This window comes from Mirounga leonina, unplaced genomic scaffold (genome assembly GCF_011800145.1).
Source record: "Mirounga leonina isolate KUSES-001 unplaced genomic scaffold, KU_Mleo_1.0 Mir_151, whole genome shotgun sequence".
In the NCBI taxonomy this organism is placed as follows: domain Eukaryota; kingdom Metazoa; phylum Chordata; class Mammalia; order Carnivora; family Phocidae; genus Mirounga; species Mirounga leonina.
This window is the reverse complement of record NW_023270377.1, coordinates 18,151,762-18,174,811: the sequence shown is the minus strand read 5'-3', so window position 1 is coordinate 18,174,811 and position 23,050 is coordinate 18,151,762. Positions and strand designations below refer to the sequence as shown.

The 23,050-nt window shown below is 57.1% G+C and overlaps 2 protein-coding genes across 2 annotated transcripts in view; both read left to right on the top strand.

Annotated features, from left to right (window-relative positions):
- Positions 1-92: 92 nt before the first annotated feature.
- WNT6 (Wnt family member 6) lies at positions 93-13,614 on the top strand. The gene is made up of 4 exons (XM_035006597.1): positions 93-192; positions 9,905-10,125; positions 10,358-10,692; positions 12,378-13,614. Exons 1-4 carry the CDS (start codon positions 122-124, stop codon positions 12,837-12,839), a joined length of 1,089 nt encoding a protein of 362 aa, XP_034862488.1. The 5' UTR covers positions 93-121; the 3' UTR covers positions 12,840-13,614.
- Positions 13,615-20,278: 6,664 nt separating this feature from the next.
- WNT10A (Wnt family member 10A) overlaps positions 20,279-23,050 on the top strand; it is an 11,394-nt gene continuing 8,622 nt past the window's right edge. Inside the window, exons 1-2 of the mRNA XM_035006596.1 lie at positions 20,279-20,391; positions 21,418-21,680. Of these exons, the coding sequence (XP_034862487.1) occupies positions 20,279-20,391; positions 21,418-21,680 (376 nt within the window). The remainder of the gene's footprint in view (positions 20,392-21,417; positions 21,681-23,050) is intronic.

The following is a 23,050-nucleotide window of genomic DNA, read 5'->3' as shown; positions in this document are numbered from 1 at the left end:
GCCGGCCGCCGCCGCCGCCGCCGCGCTCGCCGCGCTCGCCCTGAAGCCCGCGCCCCGGCGCGCCGCGGCTGGCCCGGCAGCCTCGCCCCGTACCGCACCGGCCGGCGGCAGAGCGCTCGCGATGCTGCCGCCCGCGCCCTCCGTCCTGCTGCTGCTGCTGCTGTGTCCCGCGCCCGTCGGTGGGCTGTGGTGGTGAGTGCGGTGCCGGCGCGGCTCGGGCAGCTCAAGGGCGGGGGCTTCGGGACCGACGGCGGCCGGTGGGGGTGGGGGGCTGCCAAACGCGCTCCCGCTGCCTCCGGGCTCTACCTGCGAGCCCAGCCCAGCCCCCCGGGCCGCTGGAGAGGTGCCGGGGAGGCGCGTGCCGCTCTCCTGCCGGCCCCCGCCTGGGCCACTTCTAAACTGCCGCTCAGACGCTCCGAAACCTCCACTCCGCACAGTCGGTTGTATTTCCTCGTATCTTGTGCTACACACCCTTCCCCATCCTCCGTTTCCCCCTCCGCTTATGCGCTCAATCCAGGTCCTCAAGGAACTGGCACGTGGGTGAGAAAGAGCCACCGGGTAGACAGCGGGTGTGTGTGTGCGGGGGGGAGATCTGTAGTCAGAGATCCGAAGAAAAGAATGTGTGAGGAGGGCCCTGGATTTAGGGGAGGAGGACTGGATTTGTGGAAAAGAGAGGAACAAGGTGGGAAGGCACAAGGCAAAGAGGGTCAAACAGCTGTCTCTTCCCCGCCTTACGCTGCTCCACAAACCCACCAGCCTCTCTCTGAGGGCTACTTCAAATGGACAGTAGTGGCGGGGGGAAAACGTAAAGGGAAACTGAGTCAGGACCCCGGCTTTCTCTACATCCTCCTCCCGGAGCAAAGAAGAGGAAGAAAGACAGGAAAGGGACCCAGGCTCCCAGTCCTTCCAGATGTGGGGGTCAGAAATGAAAAAACACAGCTTCGGAGGTACTGGGAGTCGTGGCGGGTCCCGGTGGAAGGGAGGGAGGCCCGGCCAACCAAGGAGACGTGGCCTCCAGACCTGGCCCTACCTAGAGCAGACAACTACGGAGCTAAGGTCGCGGGGACTTTGAGTCTTGGGGATGGACAGCAACTAGGAAGGTGGGTGCCAGGTCGGGACCTCTCAGAGATCTCGATCCCGTGGACTTTTTTTTTTTCCTTCCCGGTCTCTCCAGAGCTGCAAAGACCCGCCCGGAATAGCTGGGTGTTTAAAGAGGAGGGACTTGGACAGTATCACTGATGCATCAGCCAATCCTAAGAAAGCAAGGTCTTGTCTATTTGCATACCGCCATAGCATTGGCTGGATTCTCTACCCTCCACTCCGCCCCCACCCCCCGGTTTGGAAGGAGGGGTGGGGCCGGCAGATCCCTCTCTTCCAGGGAGATAGGGAGCTGGATGCCCACACAGGGAGCTGCTGGCTGCGAGCCCTCTTTCCTGATGCGGGAGAGATGTCCCTCGGGGGTGTCAGCGAGGGAGCAAATCGAGGATGACCCAGGTCCCGGTTAGGGGACTTGCGTCCTTCGATCCTGGCTTAGCATAACTTAGTATAATAATAGTGTCAGTTTTGAAATAGACCTGAGATCCAGTCTTGGCCATTTGTTAAGTCTGTGACCTTGGATAAGTCACTTCTCCCTGCGCCTCAACGTCTCAACTATAAAATTGGGAAACAGTCCCCCTATCTGGTAGGCCGGACAGGAGGATTACCTACAAAATGATATGGCGTCGGGAGGTGCTCTGTAAATGTTAAGTCACCCTCCTCCACGCTGCGGGTTCTCCTGGGCAGCTTCTGTAGGCCAGAAAAGGAGGATTAATTTAAATTTAAAATCCAGAGTCCCAAGCAAAACTTTGTAAAGCGATCTCTGTCTTGTTTCCCAGACTCATATTTTCTCATTTTGCCCTTTCTCAAGGCATGGAGACAGGGGTCTCTGCCTGATGGTAGTTGCCCTTCCTCTACTCCTTTTCCATTTCTCCAAATCATTCTCATCCTTCCAGGTAGAATACCACATCCTCCATAACATTATCTCTTTGTCTTTCCTCCTTCGCCTTCTGTGTGCTCCCACTGCACCCCACGCATTGGGCAACTATGCCAGTTACTGGGACAACCATCCCCTCTGTGATCCTTCTTCCTTGCTCCTGGAAGGCAGAGCCTTTGTCTTTGTGCCCTGGAGGCTAAAGGTGCTGGGGAAGTCTTGTGGAGTGTTGCTGAATTGGTTGATTTGCCTTTCTGAGACTTGTGTCTATGAGGGTTCCTTTGTTCAGGAGGGCCTGCTGGGTGGGTGACAAGCCAGAGGGAGAGAGGCCTGGTCCCTTGGAGACTGACCCTGAAGCTGGGAAGCAGGGAGTGGGGGAGGAGGTGAGGAGGGCAGGTGTAGGAGAACACAGGGGCCTTCATGGCTGCAGCTGCAGGGTGAGCTGGGTGAAGAGTGAGGGGCTGGGGTGATAAGGTGTCCAGCAACTGCCTCTCTCAGCTGCCTCTCAGAGAGAACCTGCCTCTCCCACCTGCACTGGTCCCCTCACTCTCCTCTGTTTCCGACACTTCATTCCTTTGGTCTGATCCCAGATTCCTTTCTCAGGATCTTTGACTCTACTTGCTTACTCTCTTGTCCCCATCCCACCCCACCATTGATCTCCAAGATCTGGCTTGGGCTGGAGGGCTGGACCCAGCATCCCCAGTAGGCTGAGGCTCCTGCCACTCCTTGCCTACCCCTCACTCCCCACACTGCCCCCCTACACCAGCTTTACTTTGGCTAGGAACTTTATCAGGCCCAGAGCGTCTGATGTCTAGGACCTGCTTGCTGGCCCCCTTTTCCCTGCTTCTCAGAGAATGCTAACCAGGCCAGAGTTCTAGCGGTAGACAGGAAGGCACCAGCCCCTGCAGTCGACTCTGACATTCTAGTAGCAGCCAGGCTGGGAACAGAGAGGACCCCAGGAACTCTGAGTGACTGGACTGTCCAGATTAGGAAAGGAGGGTCCTGTAGGGGAGTGATCCAGGTCCTGGAATAGGCTCAGGTACCTAGCTCCAGGTTCCAGAAAAGTTTCCCTTCCACCTTCTTTCCCCCTCCTCCTTCCCCCTCCATGCAATGCATGCTTTCTAAACTCTGCCTCCAGCCTCTCTGTCTGTCTCTCTCCCATCTGTAACCATATCTTTGTAAATCGCAGAATCCCAGATTCCAGGACATTGGCCAGGCTCTCTTGAGGTCATCTTGTCCAGCCCACTGCCTCCAGGCCATCCTGGAGTGCTCTGGCCCTGACAGATCCCATTTTGAGAGTGAGGAAGAGACGGAAAGTCCGAGGTTTCCTGGTCACCAGCTCCCAGCCCTTCCAGCCTGCTCTCTGAGCCCCTCCCTCCCTCCCCCAGGAAGTTCTTCTCATTGTCTGACCCATCTTTATTTATGCCTTCAATCAGTGGATGTGGAACATAGCTCACTCTCACAGAATGGCCAAATCAATCTCCCTTCTTCTCCCTTCCTCTTTCTGTTTTATATTTTCTATGAAAGAAACCAACCCTCCCCCTTGTTCCACAAGCAAAACAGCACCCAGTCTCACTCCCTTCCCCCATCTCATCTTGCCTATCTCTCCACCCTCCCACCCCCCGCCTTATGGAAAGGAAATCGGAACCAGAGGCTTAGGACAGCCTCATCTCTGGCCCCACAGGGAGTCAGGGAAAGGACCCAGGCTTCTTCCTGACACCCAGGTTGTCCAGCTTAGACCTCCCACACCACCACTCCAGGCTGGGCTTGGCCACCCTCTTCCATTGCGTCTTTATCTGACCCTTTGTGGGCAGTCCGGTGGCTGGCCCCCATCAAGCTCAGGGTGGGGTGGAGAATGGGGGTGGGGTGGCCATCCAGTACCCCCCCTCCAGGCCTTCCAGCTTGGCAGCTTCCCCTGGAGGGAGACAATGGGGCTGTGAGCAGAAAAGGGCAGGGGCAAAAGGAGGCTGGCTCGATCCAGCCCAGAGCATGCCCTGAGCCCACCAGAGTCCTGGCACTGTGACATTTCCTGGTGGCGGGGGGACAACCCCCTCCTGCCCCATTCTCATCGGAAGCCAGGAGTTGGTGGGGTGGGGGGGAGGTCAGTGGGAGGTTTGATCACCAGGGCCCAGTGAGGGGGATTCCAGAATGTGTACTTTGATGGAGAAATGCAGCTGTGGAGGGGATGAGGCGAGGGCGGGGCGGGAGCCAGGCCGCGGTCAGGCTGGTAGCAGGGCGCCCAGCCAGCCAGAGCAGGAGGCGCTGGGGAACACAGCAGCCTGTCCCCAGGGACTGGGCAGAGCGCCCTCTAGCCTGTGTCCTCCTTCCTGCCCGGGGCAGAGTGGGGTGAGATCTTGGGTGCTTCCCCTGATCAGCCTGAGGAGGAGCTGAGGGAGGGAAAGGTCGCTGGGAGGGATCTTCTGTTTTCCACCTGGCCTCCAAAGCTGGTTCCTCTGGCTCCAAGCCCTTCATCTAAGCCAGAAATTAGATCTAGGAAGGACTTGGAGATCATCTAAGCCAATCTTCTCACTTATGGTTAGAAGTCCAGCAAAGTCCAGGGACAGGAGGGGACTTGCTTAAGGCCACCCAGGATATAGGCAGTGAGGACCAGGGCTGGGAGTCCACCTCTTGCTGAGTACCTCATCCCTGTGTGCAGTCAGGAAAGGGGTACAGGGCCTTCCACAGGCCCCTTCTGCTCCCCAGCCCCACCTTCACCTGGGTATTCCCCACCACAGCATGGGAGAGCAGAGGCACAGGACAGAGAATCCAGTGGAGGGTCAGTGTGTCCATTCCTTTGCCTTCCAGAGCCCTGCCTGATAGGACGCCCTCTCGACTGGTGAAGGCCATCAGGGAAGGGAGAGCCCCTGCCTCTCCCAAGAGTACGAGAAGGAGAGGGGAAGGGCAGTGTCCAGGACAAGGCAGAGGGAACCCGATTGGGCCAGTGTGGGAGAGGGGGGGAATGGGGTGTCTGGCGGGCGGTGGGGAGGCAGGGGTTAATGGAGCTGGGGCATCACTGGCTTTGATGTGGTGGTTGGGGTGGGGGTAGGGGCTGGGGGAGGGGGAGCAGTAAATTACCGAGTTAGACAGAGCAGGACAGGACAGGCGGGCGGGCACAGGCCCGGGCCCAGCCGCCTCAGCAGCCGTCAGGCAACATTTTTCTGCCCCCTCTCCACCACCCACCTCCCCCACCCCCATGCAGCCCCCACCCACAGCCCCGGGGCTCAGGGCTCCCTCTGCTGGCTCCTAGGAGGTGGGGGTCAGACTAGGGACCCTGGGGGTGAGTGTGAGGAAATAGAGGGGGGCTGGCCATGAGGCCCTTCAGAGGAGGCTGGACATCAAAAGGGTCTGTGATCTCAATAATCCGCCCAGGAGTGCTCTCTGGGGAAGGGGAGGGGTCCTGAAGGGTGCTTCTGGTCCAGGGGCAGGGCCAGGAGGAGGAAACACAGGGATCCTAGCTGAGGAGTAAGGGCAGAGAGTTGGTGAGAAGGGCATTCTCACAAACCCACAAATGCTGCCTGCCCCACACTGGGCAGGCCCAAGAGATGAATCCGAGTGTGACCCAGAAGACAAAACCCACTTGCTGGAGCTTGCTGTCCGTACAGACCCTTTTCCTGTTACCAGAGAAGCAGTCAGGTATCATTTATTTCCATTTTACAGTTGTGGAAACTGAGGTTCAGAAGGTTAGGTCTCATTCATTCAACAAATATTAAGTGCCAACTTCACGGGCAAGGGACTTGCTAACATCTTAGAACAAGCAAATGGCAGAGCCCAGATCCAAACCCCAGTCACAGTCTCCCCAAACTCTGAAGGTGCGCTATTGATGATGTTATGCTTCCTCGTGAAATCTTTGTCTTTAGTGTGTCTTCAAGCTAAGTGGAGAGAGAAGACAAGAAAACAAGACAGAATAGTCATGCACTAGCAGGATCACAAGCACAGGATCCCTCCGCTGAGTGGCCTGCGTCAGTCACCTCCCTCCTTAGATGTTCATCTATATAATGGGGGGGTGAGGTGGGTAGAGAGGACTAGGTGATTTCTTTTTTTTTTTTTTTAAGATTTTATTTATTTATTTGACAGAGAGAGACACAGCGAGAGAGGGAACACAAGCAGGGGGAGTGGGAGAGGGAGAAGCAGGCTTCCCGCTGAGCAGGGAGCCCAATGCGGGGCTCGATCCCAGGACCCTGGGATCATGACCTGAGCCGAAGGCAGACGCTTAACGACCGAGCCACCTAGGGGCCCCAGAGGACTAGGTGATTTCTGGCATTCCCTTTGGCCCTCTGAATCTAGGCATGGAAAGGTAGGTTAGGCCAGAACCTGGGGCCCCCGGGGCTTAGATCTACAGATGCTGCTAGTAGGAACTGGCTGGCCCTTAATGCCACCTCACTTGGCTATTGACTACCAATCAAGGTCCCTGGGAGGGAGATCTTGGCGCAGGCCAAGCCAGTTAGAATGGCCAACCCCAGGCTTGTCCCTTCTTGTCTGCATACTGATTTCTCTTAGGATTAGCCTCCTTTTTTCTATGCCCAGGAATGGCTATTTGGTTAGGATCTCAGAGCCTACATCCTACATATTATATATTTCCTACCACCACTGTGCTCCAGTCCCCACAACATGCAGATGCTCCCAAATGGGCACATCTTCCCTGGGCTGACCCCAGGTCAATGCTGACTCAAAGGCCAAAAAAGCAGAGTTGGTTCCCTAAGGAAGCAGAAGGGAAGAAAGGAGGGTAAAGGAAGAGGGGAGATGGGCGAGTTATTTCTTGATGTGGAGTCAAGTCGTAACATTAGAGGGGATAAGGGAGCTTCTCATGCTAACTCCTCAGGTTTCTGAAGCCCAGAGAGAGAATGACTTGCCCACAGTGGCTCAGCTCACCCAGAGTTGACAGAGACCAGGGTACAGAAGTGAGGCTTGATGTTTTGTCCAACACCCCCCTGCCACTCCTCTTCTGGAGTTTTCTTTCCTGTGACTTGGGGATGGGAGCGAGGACAGCAGGGCAGGGAGCAAGCTGGCCCCTTGGGATTCTAGCTGCTACTACTGCCCATCCCTCCTCCTGACCAGCTCGTAAACAAGCCTCATTCCCAGGCAGCCAGCCAGCCTGGGGAGCCAGACCCAGACCAGCAACTGACTCTGGGGCAGCCCCTCAACCCTGCAAAGGGCTGGCCCCACCTCCTGGAGGGCCCTACCCTTCCTGCTCCTCCCGATTTCTCTCCTATCTCTAGCCCCTGGCAAGCAGACAAGGTCGGGAGGTTTGGAGGTTTTTGCTTTTTTCCCTGCATACCCCCACCCTCTCCTGCTTCCCTAGGGTAGGAGGAGTGAGAGGAGAGGGATGGGGTCAGAGTGACCTTGAGAGGATAAGGCCAGTCAACCTTGGGAAAGTAGGGAGTTAGCAGAGGGCAGGGTTGGGGCGGGAGACTGGGGAGCTTAGTGGCATGGGGGTGGGGTGGGGAAGATGAGTTTGCAGAGCCCCAGACTCTGAGGTGGCGGGAAAGGAGCTGGACAGCCATGGGGAGGCCTGCTTCCCTGCCTCTGCATCCAGTGTAAGGGGGAGGGGGTGGGGAGAGAGGAAGCTAATAAGGAGTCCTGGAATCACGGGTGGACAGGAGCCTGGCCTCAAGTGAGGACATTCTCTGTAGATGGCTCATTCATTCATTCAGAAACATGTATTAAATGGTGTTCATTGTAGTATTATAGTAATCATAACATGCAAATTTTCATAATAAAAATTGGGGGAAATACAAATTAAGCATCTAAAAATCTGCCATGGGAAACGAAGGAAAATATCACTTTTAACTTCCAAGGCGCTCATAGTCTTATCTACTGACCCTATACAAGCATGCTGGAAGCTGCCTCAAATCCTTGTAATGAGGTGGGTAAGTGGGTGGAGGGAGGATAGATAGATAGATAGATAGATAGATAGATAGATAGATAGATAGAGATTGATCCACACTTGAAGGTCATTGGGCCACTGGGAACCAGGTTGGGTTGCCCTACCCTACCCGTGGCCCACTCTCCACTACTCCATCCACCACTTTTCCAGGGTTGGGAAGGGGTTGGAGCTGGACCTTTCCAGGCTGCGGTTGGAATGCAGTGATGAGTAGGTCTTAAGCATGGAGGAATGAAGGTCTGGACTATAAGTCTCTTCACTGAGAAAAGAATCTTGGCTCCAGGACTACTTGGGTAGAGAGGTTGACAATGATCTGATAGGTGGGGGTCTGGTGGGGTGGGGGGAAAGACTAGGAGACCTTAAAGGACTGAGCTTACACATCTTCCTGCAACTCCCTCTTCAAGCATCTCACACCCCAAGAGTTGAGAAGTTCTACCTTAAGACCTAAATTCTGCTCGCTGCTGTTCAAGCCCATTACATCTCATTGTTGTGGGGCCAGAACATGCCTGGGCAGCCTGCACTTGCAGAACAAATGGGCACGGGACTGGGGGGGGGGTGCGGCAGATGGGCATGAAAGCTAAACTGAAAAGTAGGCCACCTTGACCTTTGGCACCTAGCTCCCACTCTCCTCTGCGTTTTCTATCTCCTGGTGCCACTTCTCCCCACCAGGGAGTCATTTTCTGCCCTCTGCTGAAGGGCTTTTGTGTGATCTCAAATGACTCTCAGGTCCAAGTGCTCCACCCACTCATTCCTATCAGCAAGCACAGGGATCCCAGCTAAGGGTTCAAGTCAGAGCAATCTGATTAAAGCAGTTCCACTCAGGTGTGAATAACCTTAACCTTCAGGGGTCTGCTATTTGGAAACCAAATAACAGCTCCCCCCTTAGGTGGAATGAAGGCTAGACATGGAGGGATTTCTGAAAGTGTGTGGAACTTCCTGTGAGGTCTTTACCCACTGAGCCAAACAGCAATTCTCTCTCCCCAAACCAGTCACAACCAGTGACATCAGGACTTGGCTTGCTGACCTGCTGCTCTGAAAAGGTCACAGAGGATGTGAGGGCGATCTGGCTGCGACATCTGTCACCCCATTGATCGCCAGGGTTGATTCGGCTGATCTGGCTGGCTAGGCGGGTGTCCCCTTCCTCCCTCACCGCTCCATGTGCGTCCCTCCCAAAGCTGCGCGCTCGGTCGAAGAGGACGACCTTCCCCGATAGAGGAGGACCGTTCTTCGGTCAAGGGTATACGAGTAGCTGCGCTCCCCTGCTAGAACCTCCAAACAAGCTCTCAAGGTCCATTTGAAAAGGTCACAGACCGCAGAGCAGAAGGGTCATGTCACTTACTTCACAATCATGCTTCAGAGACTCAGTCCCCAGCTACTTCCTCCTGCTCTCCAGTTCAAGGAAACAGGATATCATGGTTAAGGGTCCACCTTAGAGATCAAAGCCCAACCTTCCCATTTTACAGAAGGACAAACTGAGCTAGAGAGGGGGTGTGACTGCCTTCAGAGCTTCCCTTCCCTAGCCATTCTAAAATCCTGTGGCCTTCTATATCCCTGGGATTGCCCCTGCCTTTCTAGCATCAGGGTTGTTCAGCTGCCAAAACCAGCTTGTTGTCCAAGACCAGATCCTTCTGTGATACTGCCCACTTTTCTTTGTATCTTTTTGTGATTCATACTGTTTTCTGCTCTGACAGTTTTCTTGCTCTTCCTCCTGTTCATTTCTTCCTTGTCTCCCTTTTGGCTCACCTGGTGCCCCGTGCCTTGACCTTGAGTCACATTCCTATAAGGACTTATTAATGAAGATGTGCACAGAAGGATAAGACCGAATCCTTGCCCTATAGCAATTTCAGTCCAAAATCTAGTTAAGAAGGGACCTGGGATGGTAAGAGAACCAGACAGGACAATCTCAAACTCAGTTGGGGTGGGGTGAGACAAGAGGCACATGCCAGCTCTTAGCCCTGGGCTGAGCAGGGCCGGTCTCCCTCCCTCCTCCCTCCTCCCCCCTCCCCACAAAGCCCCGTGAGTCATACCCTGGACCTTGGCTCTTCGCTTTCCAGGGCAGTGGGCAGCCCCCTGGTCATGGACCCCACCAGCATCTGCAGGAAAGCACGGCGGCTGGCAGGGCGGCAGGCTGAGCTGTGCCAGGCCGAGCCAGAAGTAGTGGCGGAGCTGGCCCGGGGCGCCCGGCTTGGGGTGCGAGAGTGCCAGTTCCAGTTCCGTTTCCGCCGCTGGAACTGCTCCAGCCACAGCAAGGCCTTCGGGCGCATCCTGCAGCAGGGTCAGTGAGGGCAGAGCACCCAGGGTCGGGGCGGGGGGAGGGGGCTGCTTTTTGGTCTCTAGGGGATCAGGGGGGTTGGGGGAGGCTGCCGGAGCCCCGCCTGTCCCCCGGGTCTGTGGGCACCCTGCCCTGACCCTGTCTCCCAGCCACGCCTCCTCGCCCCTCCCCTGCCCCCGTGCCCCCGGACCGGGCATCGGTCCTGCCCGCTGACCGCCCCTCCCCGCGCCCGCAGACATCCGGGAGACGGCCTTCGTGTTCGCGATCACGGCCGCGGGCGCCAGTCACGCGGTCACGCAGGCCTGCTCCATGGGCGAGCTGCTGCAGTGCGGCTGCCAAGCGCCCCGCGGCCGGGCCCCTCCCCGCCCCCCTGGTCTGCCCGGCACCCCCGGGCCCCCAGGCCCGGCCGGCTCCCCCGACGGCAGCGCCGCCTGGGAGTGGGGAGGCTGCGGCGACGACGTGGACTTCGGGGACGAGAAGTCGAGGCTCTTTATGGATGCGCGGCACAAGCGGGGACGCGGAGACATCCGTGCGTTGGTGCAACTTCACAACAACGAGGCCGGCCGGCTGGTGAGTGGGGGCAGGGGTGTGTAAGAGTGTGTGTGGGTGTGAATGTGTGAGCATGGGTGGGTGTGAGTGGGCGTGGGTGAGGGTGGGGTCTGTGGGCGCGTGTTTGTGGAAGCGTGAGGAAGTGGGGGTGTGTGCGAAGGCCTGTGGGTGCAGGAGTGTGTTAGGTGTGTGGGAGCCACCTGGCAGAGAGGGACTACTTGTAAGATGGGCTGGGGGGAGGGGTATGTGGGAGGGAAGGTGGCTAGCCTAGAAGAAGGAGTCCCTTGGGAGGCCTGGGAGGGCCTGGAGCTGGTGGTCTAATGGGGAGGGTAGGGAGGGGACACCCAGGGAAGAGGACTCGGGGCCTTAAGGGACCTCAAGTAGGGCAGAAGAACCTCTGAGACTGGACAGATGGGACAGAGCTTGGGGTAGGTAGAGACCTAGCTGCCAGGGCATGGGCAGAGGAGGGTGACAAAAGCTGGGGATGAAAGAAAAGATAGAAGTTGGGGCAAAGGTGTGGGGGTCTGGAGGTAGGGGAGCCAGGCAAGGCCTGGGAGGGACTAGAACAGGCCCAGGAGGGACGGGCTTGGAAAGGTGTGAAAGACAAAAAGTAGATGTTGGTGAAGGTAGGAGGGAGTCAGGCAGAGGCCAGGAAAGCTGTGACCGAATCTGGGTACTTGCCAACTGGCTGCCCACCAACCCCAGAGTGGGGGCCCTGCTCGGAATCCTGGCAGCCTCTCTTGTTCCCTCTGCAAGGAGGGGGGCCCCAGGAGCTCCTGTTTAGGGACAAGAAAGCTCTCTGGGTCAGCTGTTTCCAGGAGGGGGTGTGAGGAAGGAGAGAGGCCTGGGAAGAGGGGGGCACACAAGTCCGTAGATCAGGTTGGCCTCTGGACTCTGAGCTTCCAGAGATGATCTTCCTGGATCATCTGACACCATAAATTTCTAGTGGGGTTGTGACTCTTAGACCCCCAGCTTCAGACACAAAATAGCAAATAAGGGGCAGGAGTTCTGGATTCCCGTTCTCAGTAATGCATTCACGGTGGGCCCTCCCGCACCCTAGGCCTCAGTTCCAGGGTACTCTAGGGACGCCCTCACACATATTCTGTGTCCTCCAGGGTTCAGGCCTGAGGCATCAGGCAAGGGCTAAGAGGGGGCCCAGAGAGGAAAGTCCAGACAGGCCCACATACCTGTCAGAGAGGAGTGGGGAGGGGTGGCAGAGACAGACGCCCAGGAGGCCGGCTCTGCGACTCTGCTCAGCCCTGCCTGGGGCCATGAGGGGCAGCAAGGAGAGGGGGCCGGGTTGGTAGGTTGGTAGGAGGAATAGAGCGCAACAGCTGCAACCCTGCCTGCCTCCCTCCAGGGAGAATCTCACCCCCGCCGTCCATTCTGCTTTCTCTCCCATCCCTGACTTTGGATCCTGGGGTCTCTGTGCTACATACAGTACAGCGCCCCACTTCCCCCACTTCCCCCACTTCCCCCACTTCTCTTACTCTTCCATCTTTCTCATTTTTCTTTCTCTCGGAGCTGTTGCTCCCTGGAGTTCCTCCTCTCCACCCTGCGCTCTCCTTTTTGTTTTTGGCCTGCTCTTTTCTCTCTTCCGTCCACCCCACCCTCCCCATCTTATTCTAGGTCGGTCCTCTGGGCCGCCCCATACCACGCACCCGCAATCTGTCCCCATCCGCGCGCTCATTCGCTCTCCGCCGCAGGCCGTGCGGAGCCATACGCGCACCGAGTGCAAGTGCCACGGCCTGTCGGGCTCGTGCGCTCTGCGGACCTGCTGGCAGAAGCTGCCCCCGTTCCGCGAGGTGGGCGCGCGGCTGCTCGAGCGCTTCCACGGCGCCTCGCGTGTCATGGGAACCAACGACGGCAAGGCCCTGCTGCCCGCCGTCCGCACTCTCAAGCCGCCCGGCCGCGCCGACCTCCTCTACGCCGCCGACTCGCCCGACTTCTGCGCTCCCAACCGGCGCACCGGCTCGCCCGGCACGCGCGGCCGCGCCTGCAACAGCAGCGCCCCGGACCTCAGCGGCTGCGACCTGCTGTGCTGCGGCCGCGGGCACCGCCAGGAGAGCGTGCAGCTCGAGGAGAACTGCCTGTGTCGCTTCCACTGGTGCTGCGTCGTGCAGTGTCACCGCTGCCGCGTGCGCAAGGAGCTCAGCCTCTGTCTCTGACGCGCCGCCCGGCGGCTGGGGGGCCTCTGGACCCCAGCGGGGGCGCTGCCCAGCTTCTCCCGGCGACAGCCCATCTCCCAGGCCTCCGGAAACTGAGAGGGGCGGGGCTGGGGATTCACGCCTGCCCAGGAAGGCCCCAGGGCGCTGGAGAACCGCACCCCCCCGCCCAACCCGCCAGGGAGCGCTCTGGAGGGCTTGGGGGCGGGGAGGCAATGCAGTCTCTCTCGCTCTTTGGCCCCCATATGGAAACCAAAGAGCCAGTCTCTAGGCCTCTGGATGCAGGACTCCTTAGAACTGCTGGCCATGGGGTGGGTGGGTGAGTTTAGTATCAATAAAAGTATTTAAACCAATAGGACTGGGCCCACGGTTTGGGAGGGGAGCTGGCCTCCAGGGGGCTGACATGGGGCCAGGCTTCCCAAGGAGTGTGTAAAGGAAGATGGTTTTGACAGAACTAGCATCTCAGGGGTCATCCTTAGGCCCCTATCTTCTCACCTATTGGATTAAGCTCGCCTGGCAACGTGATGAAGAGTCACCCTTGCCACGTTTCTCTGGCCTGCATCTTAGGAAGACCTAAGCCGTCCCTTTTTAAAGGAACAGACTGAACAGGTCTAGGAAAAGAAGCCCAGACACCTCTGGTAGTGTACTCAGCTCTCCGATCAGCCCTCATCTTAATTCTAGGGGACTGTGATGCCTTCATCTGTCCTTCTGTTTCTGTGACCCCTGGGGGTATTCGAGGGTAGATTTTTAGGGCCACCCAAGCCCATAGGATTAAAGCACTTTATAAACTAGAATGTGATGAAACAATGTTATTAGTAACATCTGACTTTGTTACCATCAAAACTAACTTCACCCCTGTTAGTGTCCAAAAGACTGCTCAGAACGGCATTTCTAATCACACTCAGAAGGAGAAGAAGCGAAGCTGTCCCAAGGTTTCTCTTGGCTCCCAACCACATTTCCTTCCTTCTGGTTCTTTCTCAGGAAGCCCCCAGTTTTCCCACGGTCCAAATACTATAGTGGACAATGACTGCCCCACCCAGGAATGTAGGCAAAGCATGAGCTTCGGATTCAGGCACTCTGGGTTGGAACCCGCTGCTGCTGCTTAGAAGGTTGCAATATAAGCATGTTAGCCTCAGTTTCTTTAGCTATACAATGGGAACACCATCGTGTCTCAGTTATCTATTGCTGCATAACAAACAACCCCCAAATAATGACTTCTCACGATCCTGTAGATTACGAATTTGCCAGAATGCCAGAATTCAGCTTGGTGGTTCTGCTCCTTATGGCAGAACTATTGGCTGTGGTCCTTCATTTGGTCCTTCACTGCTGCGGTGGCTGGGCTGGGCTGGGCTGGACAGTCGAAGAAGCTTTCCTCTTATGTGTCTAGTGCCCTGGGGCTCCTCCATGCTCCTCTCCAGGTGGCTAGCTTGGGCTTCCTCACAGCATGGTGGCTTTAGTGTCATCAGACTTTTCCAGGCTGGCTTTCAAAATAGATTGTGTTGAATGTCAAGGCAGAAACTCCTTAAGGTCCAGCTTTGAAAGTTACACAGCACTGCTGTCACTTGCTATTGGTTGACACAAGTCACAGAACCAGCCAAAATTCAAGGGAAGGGCAAATAGATTCCGTCTCTCAATGGGAAAGTGGCAGCACCATCATAACGCATTCACATCATCATAGAATCATGGGGAGGAATTTTTTTGAGATATGAAAAGCACTTAGCACAACATTTGGCACAATAATTTATGTCAAGCTTATATGTAATGAATGGCAGTTACTGTGGGAGTGGGGATAGAGAGCTGATACTCTCAGGGCAGACCGTGATTGCAAATGAAGATACACAACTCAAACTAGCTTAGGCCAAAGAAATGAATTATTGGAAAAATAATTAAAAAGGGAATTAATTACCTGGGAAGTCCAGAGGTAAGAATTCAAGCACAGGGCGCCTGGGTGGCTCAGTTGGTTAAGCAACTGCCTTCGGCTCAGGTCATGATCCTGGAGTCCCAGGATTGAGTCCCGCATCTGGCTCCCTGCTCGGCAGGGAGTCTGCTTCTCCCTCTGACCCTCCACCCTCTCATGCTGTCTCTCTGTCATTCTCTCTCTCTCAATAAATAAATAAAAATCTAAAAAAAAAAAAAAAAAGAATTCAAGCACAACTGAACCCAGTGGCTCAAACAATGTCATAGGTCTTTCTCCCCTGTCTTCTTCCCCTGTCTTTTTTTTTTCTTTTTTTTTCTTCCCCTGTCTTACCACCATCCTCACATCTATAGTTTCTAGCTTATCTCTGCTCTTCTTTTCATCCTGTCCTCATTACCTCCTGCTGCAGATAGACTTTCTCTATATGTCAGCCCGATGCCCACATTCTTAGAGCTGGTGGTCTAAAAAAGAATGGCTTTCCCAGCAAAAGTCTTAAGGAAGACCCTGATTTGGTCAGCGTGGGTCGCTTGCCCATCCCCAAACCAATAACCATCCAGGAAGATGTATTACTGTGATTGGGACTGGCGCCCCACCCCCCGCCACCCACCCAAGACTACAGGTATTGGGGGCACAGGGAGGAGAGGAGAGTTTTTCAAATGAAACAAAAGGAAGGGGAACTCATCCTGGATGTAACAGACCTTAACCATGCCTTCTAGTGCATCTGTCCTCCCTCCCCACAAAGCCTTCACATCCACCTCTTGACCTAGCTTGGTTCAGCCTTCGAGAATCACGTCGGGACCCCAGTGTGAGGCATGTATGGAGAGGGGGTATCAGGCGGCAGTGGGAAGGAAAGGGCATCTGACTTTTCCTTCCTGCCTCCTCCTGGCTCTCTTAGGTCAAAGGTCCAGGCTTCAGGGAAGTGTCATGGAGAATCTGGACTCAGAACCTCTCTACTCAAGGGGGTTTGGATAACTTACCAAGGGGGAGAGTGGAATTGGCATCATGGCATCACATGGAGGAGAAAGGAAGCTCCCTAAGGGTGGTGTTTATTTTCACAGCTCTGCCTTCCCCAGCTGGGTTCAATACGCTAAATAAATAAATAAATAAATATCTCCTGCACTTCTCTCAGAGACCACAAGAGGGTGCACAGAGCCCAGCTTCCCTATTAACTGGACCCAACAGGACCTGCAAGACATCTGGGGAGCTCAGAGAGCCGTGGGCAGGAGAGGGTAGGATGAAAGGAAACAAGGAGACCCATGGACAGCTTGTGTCAAGCTGCTAGGGTTCCAGACTGTCTGGAACCTCTGGGGCTGACCCGGACCTAGGGCTGGGACGCTTGCCTCCCGGTCTCTATTGCCAGGTCCTGGTGAGTGGGGTAGAGTGGGTGATGCTGGACTCCTCCATGATGCCACAGAAGGAAACCGAGGCAGGGGCATGAACTGACAACACCCCAGTCAGGTTAAAAGGAATTCAGAGGAAGTAGCATGATACAGTGAAAAAAAGGCTTACTTTGCTAGCTGGACCTTGATCAAGTCAGTTAATCTCTTCAAGCCTCAGTTTCCCATCAAAAATGGTGGTGCCTGATAGTTTTTTATTTTTTTATTTTTAAAGATTTTATTTATTTATTTGACAGAGAGAGACATAGCAAGAGCAGGAACACAAGCAGGGAGAGTGGGAGAGGGAGAAGCAGGCTTCCCTCGGAGCAGAGAGCCGGATGTGGGACTCGATCCCAGCACCCTGGATCATGACCTGAGCCGAAGGCAGACGCTTAACTGACTGAGCCACCCAGGCGCCCCTGATAGCTTTTTAGTACATCGTAAGAGGGCATTGCGATCTTCAAACTGCTAGTTGTATGCTAGTGGTCCATCTTCTGTGACCAAGCTCAGCAGAAGTCTGGGAAATGCCCTCTGTGAAGGGTCAGAGCCTTGTCCTGAGAGGCACCATTTTGACCATTATCTTGGTCATCTCTAAGCTCAGAGAGAGCTCTATGCTCTTGCACATTGCCTTGGGAGAAGGCTAGGCCCAGAGCTCAGAAATGCCCCCTCACCACCACCCCCTTGCTCACCCAGCTGCTCAGCCCAGGGCACAGTCTGAGCCATGAAGGTTCCCTGCTGGCTGAGTGGTGGGGGACATGTGGTACCGGGGAGTTGGGGGAAGAGCACAGAGGCGCCCCAGATGTGTGCATGACCACATCAGGAACAGCCAGAATGCAGGCAGAAGGGTGGGGAAGCTACTGGAAAGCCCATGATCAGCCTAAGGCCAAGGGCTCATTTCCCCTTTCTTCCAATGACCAACCAGGAGTTTGGGTGACTAAAGCAGCAAGTTAATCCCCTTACCTTACTGAGGGGCTCTGGTCCCTGAGGCCTGAGGATAAGACAAAGACCTCCCTTATTGGTCTGGAGCTCCTTCCCTCTCCTCTTCACCAAGATAGACTTCTCTTGCAGAACCTCGGGACTGAGCCTGGCCTGGTCTGGGTTGGGGCCGTGAGGGTCCCACCTGTTCTCACCCTGGTGCCTGCCCTTGCCCTCCCTTCCCTGCAACCTCCTCCAGAGTTGCCACAGCTGGAACCATTCTCTGAGCTGCCTTTCATCCCTGGTGCTCCCCCCACCCCCAGTGGCCCCTATAATTGTGGTCTCAGCTGGTGGCTGCGGGGGCTGGGGCTGGGCTGAGGGCCAGGGCCCAGGGCAGGGCCAGGGTGGGGTCTGGGGGCTGCTGATAGGGGCTTGCCCATGGCAGGGGTCATTTGGGACTGGGGTGCCAGTTGCAGGCACTCTTTCTGGGCCTCCTCTCCCCACATGCCAAGGTCCTGTGCCTATATATGCACTCTCCTCCCTGCACTGAGAAGTGCCCCAGGCTTGGGCACTTTTAGACCCTCATGACATCAGGCCAGAATTATATCCCAGTGCAAACAAGACTTGAAAATCATTATTTGCCTCCTGGGGTTTTCAAAGAAAGGGCCTTCTCCTTCTCTTTTACACCTCTATATTTCATGAGCAGTAGAGTCGGGGGGTGGGGTGGGGACGAAGAGACCTTCCCTCGGCGGGTCAAAGGAAAAAAAAATTGACCTTTCAAGCAGCTCAGCAGAATTTCCCAAATGTGGTCCTCATGAAAATCACTTGAGATACCAGCTAGAAATGCAGACCCCGGACAGGCTGATTCAGCTGCATGGGACCCAGAATCAGTATTCCCCACAATGGCCTACCCCAGGGGATACATATGATGCCTCAAGCATGGAAAGGCTAGTGTGAGCTCTACCCAGGGAGTAAGGAAGTCATGAACGAATTCCCTGTCCCACCTTGGGCCTCTTCCTAATCCCTTCTGTGCCTCAGTTTCCCCAACAGTCAATGGGCACCTGACTCCCCAGCCTGGCTTGTCCCTGTGATGCCCTCTCTCAGCCCAGGCTCATTGCCTCCTTCCTGTGCTGAGTCCGGTCCTGCCCTATCCTTCCCCATACTCTTCCCAAACTCTAGTCCCAAGCTGTCCTTGTCCTTGCAGCATGGCGAAGGAGAGTGGGGAGGGCAGGGGGCGGCCAGGGTCAAACAAGGCTCTGGCTGACGCAGACTGCTTCCTGCCCCCGGCTGTTTTCCTGCTGTCCAGCCAGACTGCTCCCCCCATTGCCCCGCCCCCACCCCCAGCAGCCTCAAGCTCTTAATTCCTGACAGCTGCGGAGGCTGCCAGCAGAGATGGGGGAAAGGAAGGGGGGGGGGGGAGGATGCCGTCAGCCTACTGTTGCTCAGGCTGCCCCCATCACCTGACAGTCTGGGGACAGGGAAGGCCCCACCCCTCTCCAATTCCCCAGGGATGGGCAATTCCAGGAATGGGCCCCTTTTGTCTCAGAGCCCAGAGTTTGTCCTTAAACCAGGAGAGGACACTGAGGTTGGGAAGGAGGTGTGTGTATAGAGGGGAAGACTTGCGCCCATTTTACAGAGGAGGATGCTAAGGCCACAGCAGGGGTAGGATTCACTATCAGGGCCCAGGTTGGAACCAGAAACAGAGCCTCTCTCCCCAACCCTCTGGTTTCTCAGGCCCTTCCCTGGGTCTAGTATACTAACCCCATATTGAGATGAGCTCAGTATTCAGCCGGGGCGGGAGGACAAGAGGAAAATCCCAGAGAGGAGTGGGCCTGAGCTAGGAGCCTGGTTTGGGGTGGCTTCCAGAGGACCAAGTACAGGTAGCAGGACCAGGGCAAGATCTGGAGCATCTGCAGAAAGGCCCAGGCAAGTAACACTCAGTGTGGGGGCCACTGCTACCATGCTCAGGGTCAAGAGAACTGGGCTCAGTTCTAGCTCTTGGACTAATTTGCTGTGTGACCTTGAGTAAGTCATGACCCTCTCTGAGCCTCATTATTTTCTTGTGAAATAAAAAGGGACAAAATAAGATGACCACCAAAGCACACTTTTGGAATTAAAGGACTCACTAATCCCTCTCCCAGGGTGTGTCACCCCAAGGAGCTCTGCTCCCAAACAAGCATTTACTGGAGTCCCAGTATTTTTACCTTCATTGGCTTACTGACTAGATGAGGTGGGCCTCAGTAACCTCATTTCACAAAGGGGCAGAGGGTGGCTCAGTGTGCACGAGGCACCTGTTTAGGGTCACACAGGGAAGAAGAGCAAAATCCAGAGGCTGCCAAACCCCTTTACAGGACTCCCCCACACCTGCCGCACCAGTCAAGCCTGGGAAGTCCCTCCTGAGGTGGGAAAGGCAAGCAGGGGGGACAGCCCCTCCCCTCCAGCCCCTGCAGGTGTGTGTATTGGGGAGGACTGCTCCCCGGCAGCTGTGTCCCGGCCAGACACACACATTCCCCAGTAACACACAGCTTCTTACACAAACCAGCGCGCCGTGGCACTGGCACCTCCACGTGCACGCGCGCACAGACCCCCAACACGTCTCCTTCCCCTGCCCTCCCACCGCCGCTCCCACCCGGAGTCCTGAGCGGACGCAGTGGCCTCAGGACCCATACACGCCTCCACCCCCCGTCGTGACGTCACCTGGGGTAGAGCCCTGAGACACTCGGGCGGGGGCTGGGGGGAGGAAAGGGGAGGCGGCAGAGCTCCCCGAGCCGGGACAGTCACTCACTCTCTGGGCGGTGGGGCCGGGCACAGACAGCGCCGCCCCCCCACATCCCCCCCCCACCCGCCCGTCTCTCACGCCCTCGGAAGTGCAGGCTCGCGGCGCTGCTCTGGGGGGCTCCCCGGCACCCCAGCCTCTCGCCCCCAGCCCGCAGCACCTCCGGCCCCCCCCCTCGAGAGGTACCAGGAGTTGTCGCAGGGGGGCCTCGGGAAATTCCCTGGACCCCTGTGCCAGGAGGTGCCCGGTGCGCCCGCCCCCCCACCCCGAGGGCGGTGCCCGGGGGCGCTGCCCCATGGAGCGGGGAGGCGGGCGCCGTCTGCTCCCGGAGCCGTGACCCGAGTCGGAGCTGTGTGTCGCAGCCGCCCCGACCCCCGCGGATCATGCGCCGTCGCCCCTGGCCCGCCGGTCCCGCCGGGCTGTGAGCCCCCCACTCCTGGCCCGTGACGGCCCGCGCGCCATGGGCAGCACCCACCCTTGCCCCTGGCTGCGGCTCCGACCTCGGCCCCAGCCGCCGCCCGCGCTCTGCGCGCTCCTGTTCTTCCTACTGCTGCTGGCTGCCTCCGTGCCCAGGTGAGCCCTCAGGTATGCCCCGCCCTCCTGGAGAGCTGGGACCCCCAGCCACGGGGGGCCTCTGGTGCTCCCGCCGGGGCAGGGGACCCTGGAAGGAGGGAGGGACAGTGTCGTAGGAAAGTGCTGGTACCCAATGAAAGACACTGCCCTCACAGGAGGGGGCTGAACTGGTGACAGAAGCTGGGCAGCCCAGGGAGACAAGGCAGTGCCCAGGAAAGTGAAGGCTACTAGAAGAGGAGGAGTGTGTAAGTGTGTGGGGGGAAACAAGTGCCAACCTGGAGTCCATGCCAGGCCAGGGGCAGGCACCCCCACCCCAGGAGAAAGCTCAGACTGCCTTGCTCCACCTTGGAGATCACTCCCAGGCAGGGGCGTGGGTGGGGGGCTGGAAGGGAGTAGTTCAGGTGGGGTCCCTGAGACACTGAAGCTGGAAGGGTTCTCAGTGTGTGTGTGTGTGTGTGTAATTTTGTGAACCCTGCTAGTTATGCTGTAAACAGCAGTCTGTGTGTGCACATGGGTGTGACTGAGAGCTTACGGATCTATATATGTTAAGATGTGCCCATGTACATGCTTGTGAGTGTCTGTGTGTATACCTCTGTCTGAAGTGCACGTGTGTGTAAGAGTTCCTGGGTCTGTGTGGCCCCTCGATGTGGGCAGAAGTGTGCCCGTGTGAATGGGACTGTCTGAAACATGCGCTGGGAGTGGTCTCCTGGGGAACGCTACGTATGTGAGCATCTCTGCCTCAGGATGTACTTATGAAATACTATGTGCACAGGCATTTTGGATGTGTGTGCATTTACATGTTAACTTGTGTGGGTGTGCAGCTGGGCAGGTGGTGGTGGAGGAAATGACGATGAGAGGACCAAGAACAGGAGAATGCTTTAGGGCTCTACCTATAGGCCTAACCTTTAGAAGAGGTTGGAACAGAGGGACTATGGCCTTTGGGACAGAGTGTGAATTGCTAAGTGGGGCCCTCCTAGCTCCCCAAAACACTCACCCACACCCACACCCACACCCCACCGCCTGCAGGTCTGCACCCAACGACATTCTGGGCCTCCGCCTCCCCCCGGAGCCCGTGCTCAATGCCAACACGGTGTGCCTGACGTTGCCGGGCCTGAGCAGGCGGCAGATGGAAGTGTGCGTGCGCCATCCTGACGTGGCTGCCTCCGCCATCCAGGGCATCCAGATCGCCATCCATGAGTGCCAGCACCAGTTCCGGGACCAGCGCTGGAACTGCTCCAGTCTGGAGACTCGCAACAAGATCCCCTACGAGAGCCCCATCTTCAGCAGAGGTAGCTGCCCCCCTCACCCTTGCCCTTCTGCGCGCCCATCCAACACCTTCACCCCAAAAGCCAACCACCCCCAACCCACTCCCTCAAGCTGGCAGCCCCCCCCCCCACACACACAGGTGCCCATCTACCAGCCATATTGCTCCTTTCTGGTCTTGGCAGTCCACGAGGGCCAAACAGGGCAGACATGCCTCCAGCCTGAGCTGCGTGGGCTGAGGGTAGTAGGTTCCATGCCTGAGAATTGACTCCTGGGTTATCTTGCCCTGTCATTGACACTATATATCTCAGGCCCAGGAAATATCCACATCTGTCACCTTCCTCAATTTACCCTCTACCTAGTAAACAGCATTTAGGATGGAGAGCCTAGGATAAGGTGCCCAGAGTCAGCGTGAAGGACTTTTGCCAAACGGTGTAGGTGAGGGAAGCCCAGGCAGGTAAAATGTCTGTACTTCTATAGAAACTCTTCCCGGCAGGGTACACCACCAGCCTCTGTGTCATTCCCGCCGCCCCCGAGAACCTTCTCTGAATCAGAGGCACTGGGTGTGTGCATGCCTCCTGCCCAGCAGGCCCGACAGCTCTGCCAATCCCTCTTCCCTTCACAGCCCCGAGAAACCACAGCCCACTGCCTGTCCTCCCTCTGGGACTTCTGGGTGACCCAGGGCCCACCCTGACGATCCCTAGAGTAGCTTGGGCTGGAGATGGCAGGAGCTTTTGTCACTCCTTTCTGTTCACAACCACCTCGGGCCCTGAGATCTTAGGCCTTGACTCTGAGATCTTAGGCCTTGACTCAGGTCTTTTGGGGAAGATGGGGGTTATCTATCTTTCCTCTCAGCTGCTTGAGTGGGACAGTGTGGGGACCTGGCTCCTTGGGACTTGTCCAATTCTCAGTTGACTGTGGAGGAAGAGGGGTACCCCTATACCCTCGTGGCCTTGGGGCCCAGAGGCTTCTGGAAGAGTCAGATTTCTAAGGTATCCTAATTTCAGAAAGAACTCGGCCAGCCGGGGACTTTCCCTTTTCACCAGACCCCTCCTTGCATCCCCAAGGGCCCCCAAGTCCGGGGCCATCGCAGCCTCCCCCAGCCCAGCCCCACGCCGCCCGCCCCGCCCCCGCGCGCCCTCCCCCCTCCCTCCCCCGCGCGCCCCGGGCGCTGTTTCTACCCGGCCGAGCCCAGCCCGACGCGTGTGGCGGCATGCAGCCGCGAACTAATCCCCGCGGGCCGCGGCAGACGGCTCCGGGCCCGAGCCGCGCGGCTCTCCAAGGGGCGTCCCCCGCCACCCCGCCCCAGCCCCGCGCTCCCGCCCCGCCCGCCCCGCCGCGCCCGCGCCCCGCCGGCCGGCAGACGGCGGCTGCGGGGGACCCCGGCCGGGCGCCC